The 8,681-nt window shown below is 35.7% G+C and overlaps 1 protein-coding gene across 1 annotated transcript; it reads right to left on the bottom strand.

The window, feature by feature from the left end:
* Positions 1 to 5,797: 5,797 nt before the first annotated feature.
* Positions 5,798 to 7,899, bottom strand: LOC111917837 (pentatricopeptide repeat-containing protein At1g79080, chloroplastic). Its single transcript, XM_023913477.2, has one exon. It carries the CDS (start codon positions 7,684 to 7,686, stop codon positions 5,998 to 6,000), a length of 1,689 nt encoding a protein of 562 aa, XP_023769245.1. The 5' UTR covers positions 7,687 to 7,899; the 3' UTR covers positions 5,798 to 5,997.
* Between the last annotated feature and the right edge of the window lie 782 nt (positions 7,900 to 8,681).

The raw sequence follows: 8,681 nt of genomic DNA, 5'->3' as shown, positions 1-8,681 counted from the left end.
TAAATTTTATTATTTAATCTCGACATTATCCGAAGGATGAGTCACCAGGTCGATCCGAGTTATGCCCAGCGTACTCGAGGATAAGCCTCGGATCGTCCACGTCGCCCCTATGCGAGGCTATGCCCCGTCCCATCCGAAGCTCCGAGGCAGTCGAGGAGGAGGTCACGCATACGCACGCGTACGCCCAGCGTACCGAGGCGGTTCCCAGCCCCTATAAAAGGGATGCGAGCGTTCTGAAGAAAGGGATCAATTTCTCTCAACTTTCTTGCGTTATTGCCTCGTTTTCCGTGCCCGTGCTAACCCGCAGCCCCGGTTTCCTTGCTCAAGTCCCGAAGGTCGTTTGTGCTCCCGAGATTCCCGAGAATCCCGAGAAAATCCGCTTTCTTGAGTCGAATTTCTTCTCGGTTTTCATCTTGCCTTTTTTGATCTTTCAAGTGAGTTCATACCCTTATAATCCACACTTTTAAATGTTTTATAAATGCTTTTATATGCTTTTAAGGGGGAAATACAAGTAAAACACACGATTATTATCGTGTGTTATATAAAGTTTCATTATACACTTTTTATCAACGGAATCATATGTGATTTATAACTATTATAGGGAAACTTTCGTATGCAAAATATATCACGATAACATCATATCTTTGCAAATGAAAAATGTTGTTATATATGTATAAATCAAACACTCTGCTTATACTGTATGTATATGTGTCCATCTTAGGCACTACAAAAATTATACTTTTCATAACAAGTGAGCATTTCACTAGGGATTACTATACAAACGAGACATACTTTTAGAAAACTATAATAGGTATAGTTTTACGAGAACATCACGAACTTTTACATACTATAAACACTACTTCAAGAAGTTCCTTTCACATACAAGAACAAACGAACATTTTCACACGTAAATCTGTTTTATACTAAGTTTTGTGAGACATTAACTTCACGTACGTTCGAGTACGCATTTCAAGTCCTGTATTATATACCAGAATCCCTTGGAGGGGGAGCATGGTGTTTGTGTATAGATCTATACGGGATTGACAACCCCGCGCCCTGACTGTTAGCTATAGTACACCATTTGGGGTGACAAACGTCAGAACATTCCAACGCCTGAAGAACGTTGTGTATAGGCATTTCTAGTCAATAGCATGGTTATAAAACTCACATGGAGTATTAAAAATACATTGATTTACGGGGTTTTTCAGACGTATTGGCAAAATTTTATACGTACATAAGTTTTCTAGAAACAAACATTGGTCTTGATAGAAGGCTACATTCAAGCTAGTAGAAAATATGGGATTTTCTAGGAACAAACAAACAAAAACAAAACATTTCATTTCATACAAACATTGTCATTTAATACTTATGAAACTCACCAGCTTAAATGCTGATCTACTCTTTCAAAACTATTTGTATGTCCCAGGGATTCAGTAATTACAGGTAACAAACAGCTTTTGAAGAAGGGACGCTGCGGCGCCAGTTTAAATTCATATTTTGGCATCATATTGTAATTTGTTTTGAACGTATATCTTTTAACAATGTAAACTTTCAATTATATATATGATGGTTATATTGCTTTCTTTACTATGTATTCATTTGTTACGTTACCACATGAAGTCATCCGCCCCCGAACATTTCCGCCGTTCCGGTTTGGGGGTGTGACATCAGCCCATGTATATATAAAAATATATTTAAAAAAGTAATTAAGGAGAATTAGACACATACTTATTACATTGTGGTATTCCATGCAAGAAATCTCATGCATCAAGAACTTCCATCACCTCACTCTCTTTCTTCCTTCCCTTCTTTTTCTTCTCGGCCTAAAGCACCAAACACACACACACACACACTTTCTTTCAAACACCTCCAAATCTCTCAAGAACATCCCTACTTGCTTCTAAGATTTTCGAGATTTAGAGCAATTTCAAGAAGGTTTACCACCAAAAAGTCATCACTCTTTGGTAAGTTTTTGCTTAGATCTATGATTTAACTTCTTGATCTCTTCAAAAATCTCCTCTTACACCCATATTATGTGGATCATGTTCTTATAACCAATTAAGTTCAAGATCTACTCAAGAAAGCTTGTTAGGATCAAAAATCTTCTTCCACTTCTTCACCAAAACTGATCCATCATCCCAAGGTGAGTTCGTACCCCATTGTTTTCGGTTTTTACTTATTTTTTGGGGAGAATATAAGTTGATTTGTGTAGATCTATGTGTATATGCATGATTATGGGTGTTTTCTTGAATCATTTGGTGATTATGTGTTGCTTACTTCATAAGTTTAAGAATATGGAGTTTACCACTTGGATCTTCATAAGAACCTTGAGAAAAATATGTGTTATCACATATAATACATATAAACTTTTAGATCTGGGATTTATACACTTAAAATAGAAAAAACAAGTGTTGTGAACAAACATGAATAACTTATACTCAAAAATCAGCTTTTGACAAAAAAAGTTTTAGGCCAATCTCGAACTGTTTTGACCCCGTTAATGGTAATATTTTTCAAAACTGTTTTACATGCTCAAATTTCTGGTTTATACCTTTAAATGACTACTCTCACGTTTTCATACGATTTTTCTACAATTTTTGGCAAATTTTACAAAACTGTCTATCATATTTGAAATAATTTCGGACCAACCTGTAAAGGTGAGTAATTTCACACTAGCTTGAGGGTATCAAAAATTATGAGAAAAATTGTGAACAAAGCAGAGAAAAAACTTCCAGAATTTACGGATCCAAATTTCGACTTACGATGATTTTTTCTACGAATTTTCCAACAACTAGATCAGAAAAGCCCAAAACCAGAAAATGTGTGTTTTCACAAAAATCAAGCCAAAAATGATATTTTTGACAAAAATGGGTTTAAAATGTTATTTTTACCACAAACTAGTCATCAACATAGGTTTTGAACAAAATGGTGACTAAAGTGTTATTCTTACAAAAATTGGGCCTTAATTGTAAATTTTTGGCTTATTGGGCCAAGAACGTCATTTTTACAAAAAGTGGGCTTTTATGCGATTTTAGTGAATACTTGAACCAAAACCAACGATAAATTAACAAACGAATTAATTTGATCATTTTCTAGGTTATTGGGCCTTAGTGGTCCATTTTTATGCGTGATAGGTTCTGTATACTATTTATATGTTTATTGGGCCTCATTGGCCCATTAACATGTGCGACGAACCTTGGATACTATTTGTGTGCTATTTGGGCCTGTAAATACCTTACATGTGAAATGGGCCTTAATTGTCCTTTCATATATATTTCGGGCACATGTTATATAATTTCATTCCAATTTGGGCCTTTAAATGGTTTACATGTTTAGCGATGCCTTAGTGGTTCACTTACATGGTTCATTGGGCCTGGAATGAGATTATACCTTTCTTCGCGTAAATTCGATTAAGGATCTATTGAGTTTTGTTGGTTGGCACCTATTAAGTGTACGATCGTAGCCTGTACTTATAACCAGAGTCTCTTGGAATGAGAGCAGGGATTTGTGTATAGATCTATACGGGGATGACACCCCACACCTGAGTTGTTCGCTACATTTAGACTAACTCAGTCTAGGGTGACGAAAACCTTATAATCAAAAATCAAAATTGGCGTCCAACAACGCCAAGACAGGCGAAATTGTCATTATTTAGTATGGTTATGACGACTCACTTAGAGGAATTAACGTTATGAAGTTTACGGAAGACCATTCTCTTTTCTCTTGGATTACTCGGAAACATACTTGTACTGGTACTCAACCTCGGGGGTTGGTATGGTAGCTTTCTCTTTTACAGGCAACATCGGGTTGTCTGGGAACATGCTCTTTACATTCTTTCTACATTCTCTTTACCCTTTTAGTCAAATAATCAAAAACATACATGCATTAATACAAGATCTAACACAAACATACTAAACAGTTTGCAGAAAATATAGGATTTTCTGGTGGTTTCAAAATTATACAAATCATTTTCACAAACATGCTTATGAACTCACCAACATTTTATGTTGAGCATTTTCAAAATAACTTGTATTCTCAGGAAACCCTTGAAGCAGAATGAATGAAACACACTAATGGATATTGTGTTATATTTTGTTTCATCATACTCTTACTATTTTGGCATGTAATATTCAAATACAATACTCGATGTAAACAATGAATGTTGTTATATTACATGTGTGATGATGATGATGTTATGTTTCAATTTTATTCACTGTAATGATATTTCAAGATGAAGTCACGCACAAGCCCCCGGACGTTTCCGCCGTCTGGTTCGGGGGTGTTACAATCCAAGACATAAACTCAGTGGGCTTATCCAAATTTGGTTGAATAAAGGGCAATACTAGGTTAAACTCTTTATCATCTTGCACCCCATGACAACCTTTAAAGAAGGTTTTTTATGTGCTCTATCTTCTAGGCCAAATTGTATTTTTATTGAGTGGAATGACGCAAATCCTCCGGTGATTATAAAGCCACCAAAGCAACAATAGAGTAAATGCTTTTCTACAAGTCACAAATGAAAGATATATTTTTTGTGTGTTGACATTTAGTTAAAGAAAATAAACTCCTAATTGTCATTTAGTTATAGATATATTGTAGAAGAAATAATCATTGCATTTGTATCGAATCTGTTAGTACTAATGTATTGAATTCGCACAACCATCTCGTGACCTACCGAGTAAGAGTAGGTCACTTGTCTTTGCAAGGGAAGTTTAATGTTCGGGTCTTGGGGTTTCAATTAGGAACTGCTCATGAGAGAGTATGCGACGTACTTTGGTGTCTTAGCACATCGTCCAAAGGGCAATCCCTCTCCCCATATCCTCACAAAAGCATAGAGCTGTAGTGGCCGTTCAAGAACCCTTAACTCAATCGTAATAACTCAATCATTTATTACGCATCAATAACTTGTGGCATTCAAGTGCTTCTTATTCCCCTTGGCACTTCAACCTTTGCTTCTTGTAACAAATTTAGTTTATTTTGCAATGGTTTCCTCCTTGAAGTATAATAGAAACTCTTTAAATTTATACTCGATAAATTTCAATGAGATTATATATTTTCAAACCACCCCAATCTATATAAATATAGGGTCTCATTAAAATCATAAACTAACGATTATAACATAACTAAGACAATTTAGGGAAATATGATTCTATTGTTTATTTTTTCTTTAAATCCAAGTCTAGTTGGAGCACATCTCTAACTTTTCTTATTGCACATCAAAAATTTATGGCGTTGTGTTCTCAAAACGCAGCAAAACTTGTAAGAGTTGTTGGTTCCAAAGAAAACTTGTAAGAGTTATTGGTTCCAAAGGTACTATATCATCATCAACATTATTCTGAATTATAGTAGCCATAATTTCTTCTAAGATCTCGACCTATAAACAATTTCACCCGGGTATTTTCTTGTAAGAGTTCAAGACAAAGATCTGGACCAATATGCATCCATTTTATTGTGATAATTGAGATCATTAATCATGAGAAATCAAGATCATAAATGTTGTTTTCACAAGTGTCCCCCGAATTAAACAATTTGTCATTGTCTCTTGTTCAACATTAATTGTCCAATCCGAGACTACAAGGTTGATAGCATCCAAAACATTAATCTTACTTGGATTAGATTGTCCAACTCATAGCCTTCTAAAATCCTAGGCAAAATCAACTCTTATTTATTAGTTTTCATTAATATGATACATGAATTTTTCTAAGATACAAAATGATTACTGATGTAATCAAAATTTAACTTCAACTAATTACAAAAATCTCTTTATGAGTTGTCAAAACTGGTTGCATCTCCAGCAAGAAATTGAACATACGAACTTGCATTTAAGAAATATGACTTCAGCATATTAGAGAAAGATATACAACAGAGATAGTTAAACCTAAAACAACATTAATTAGCATACCTCAAATTATATATTTATATATTCATAATAAGCTCACTTCTCAAGAACAAAATCTTGATCTTCAAAAGTGCATTATGATTGCAAGTTGCAAGTATTTAGCCATTGAAATCCTCAAAATCATATTGCATCAGAAGCCTGTCTACTGTATTTCGACCAATGACTTGTTTCAAATGTAGCTCTCTCAAAACCAAAGCTGCCAACTCTTTCTCATCTTGATGAGCAATCCCTTCTACAATAATGGTATAAGTAGTCTCATTTGGCATATACCCTTTCTGTATCATCATCTCAAAAATCTGTAAAGCCAAATCTGTTCTCTGAGATTTGCAAAGTCCAAGTATAAGTGCATTGAAATTATCGATATCAGCCCTGTAACTACTCTCTTCTATGATCCCAAATACCTCCATAGCTTCATCCAACATTCCCTCCATGCACAAACCTCTAATCAAAGACGAATAAGTATAAGAATCTGGAGTGAATCCATACCTTGTCATTTCATAAAGAAGCTGAAATGCAGGAAAAGTGTTCCCCTTTCTACACAATCCTGATATCACGTTCTTGTAGAATTCGTGATTTGAGGAGTTTTGTTTACTGCTCAAACTGTTGATGATGGAGAAAGCTTCCTGCACCATACCTTGTTTGCAGAGGCCAGCTATGGCGTTGTAGGTTCCTTCATTTGGATTGCAATCCCTGTATGTCATTAAGTCCAGACACTTCATTACTTCTTCTACTTTTTTTTCTTCACAAAGGCGTGCAATGATTGGATTGTAGGTGGCAGCAATTGGCTTGAACTCTCCCTTTGACATTTCATTGAGCACCTTGAGTGCATTATCAGTTCTACCATGAAAAGCAAGAGAACTGATTAAGATGTTGTAGGTAACTAAAGATGGTGATAACCCTGCTTCCACCAACTCAGCCAAGAGCCCTTTTGCTTCATCCCATCTGCCTTCACGACACAAACTTCTCAAGAGAATGTTATAAGTCACGACATTTGGAGAAAACCCTTTTGAAGGTAACTCCCTGAAGAAAGAAAGCGCTTCGTTGGTTCTGTTTTCCTTGCACAATCCGGTAAGCAGGACATTATAGCTTACAAGATTAGGTTCGCCCCCTTTAGAAATGATATCATTTAACAGCTCCATCGCCTCATGAGCCCCTCTTTCCTTATAAGCAGCTTCTAGCAAGATTGAATAAGTGAAAGCATTAGGAACCAATCCTTTTTGTATCAGTTTATCGATGAACATCAAGGTTTGATTCAAGTTCCCAAGCATACAAAGCCCTCTAACCAGAGAGTTATAAGTAACAGTATGTGTTGGGTATCCGTGATCTTCCATCTTCTCCACTAACTGCATTGCATGGCCAACGTTCCCTCTTTTACACAACTGGCTCACCAAGAAATTATACGAGGCTACATCAGGGACGCCACCGGAATCAACTATCATCTCCATAACCCTAGTGGCTTTCCTGAGTTTTTTGGATTTACAGAGATCATACACCAGTTGAGTGGCATGGTAAACATCAGGTTTGTGACCTTTTCCAACCATGTATTCCAAATACAAGAACGCATCGTTAAGCCTGTAGTCTTTGTTTTTCGGATCGGTCCTACCTGATCTCCAATTGGGAAGGGTGAAAACAGCGTCTTTTGAAGCTAATGCTACCTGACTAGATGCTAACACCCTAGAAAATCTACTTTTGGGGGAAAACGAATGAAATTGAGGAGTCTGAGCTTTTCTGGAGTGGTCTGTGGATAGACTTGTCATCGGAGGCACCGAATTTAGCAGAACAGCCATTTTTAAACCGGAATTCAAATGGAAAACTGGTTTCTGTGAACTATGAATGGACAATTTGGTATGGTTCTACGTAGAAGAATGAGGGAAGGCAGAACATACGAGATGCATCGAGTATCGTTGTTAGGTTCTGAAGAACTAGAAAGAAGGTTGTATTGGCTTGGGTCCTGTCCACGACGATATACCAGTTATCTGTAATTTAACGGAGACTCGTCGAAACATCTTATCGTCGGGAGGGTGAAAAAGAAAAGGTTAAGATCAAGTTTACACCCTTCAAGTTTCATCTAAAACAACTCTGCCCTCTCTCTTTTGAATTCGCATTTTTTAAGCACCAACCTATCCTTACCTTACGAAATACGAACTCTATTCGTTCCATCCATCCATTGAGTTCAACCGAAACGTACGTACATCTTTTCCATATTTTTAGATAAGATTTGTTAATGACACGGATATACCAGGATTGATGTTAATGTAGTCTATAGAACTTTATAATTTGGCCTAATTTGATCATTTTTTTTGCACATCTAGTTGTAAAAGTTGTAACTTATACCAAGCGCACCAAGGAGAACACACACAAGGGTTTTGCAATTTCTTGTGTTCCAAGCTTGAAGGTGTTCATGCTTTTTGAAACCAATGGTTGCAAACCATTATAAAGATTCTACTTTGGATCCTAGATCTTCTTCTTCACATTAATTTTTCAATAATCATGTTAACCCTATTGTAGTTCATAAAGTATATTGTTATTAATTGATAAACACAAGATCCAATGGTTCAATCATGATGTTTATTTGTTTGTGATTTTGTTGCTTAGTTAATTATGTAATTTAATTTCAAAATTTGTTTTTTTTTTTGGGAAAGTGGAAAATCTATTTCTTCTAATGTGTTTAAATTTGTTATTCTATATTCTTTACTGTTTTGATTTGTTGGTACAAATTTGAAGTAATTTTAATGGCATCGAAATCATACAAAATCGTGTATAATATGTTTACATGTTTTAT

This window comes from Lactuca sativa, chromosome 7, assembly GCF_002870075.4.
Source record: "Lactuca sativa cultivar Salinas chromosome 7, Lsat_Salinas_v11, whole genome shotgun sequence".
NCBI lineage: Eukaryota > Viridiplantae > Streptophyta > Magnoliopsida > Asterales > Asteraceae > Lactuca > Lactuca sativa.
This window is presented reverse-complemented; position numbering and strand designations above follow the sequence as displayed.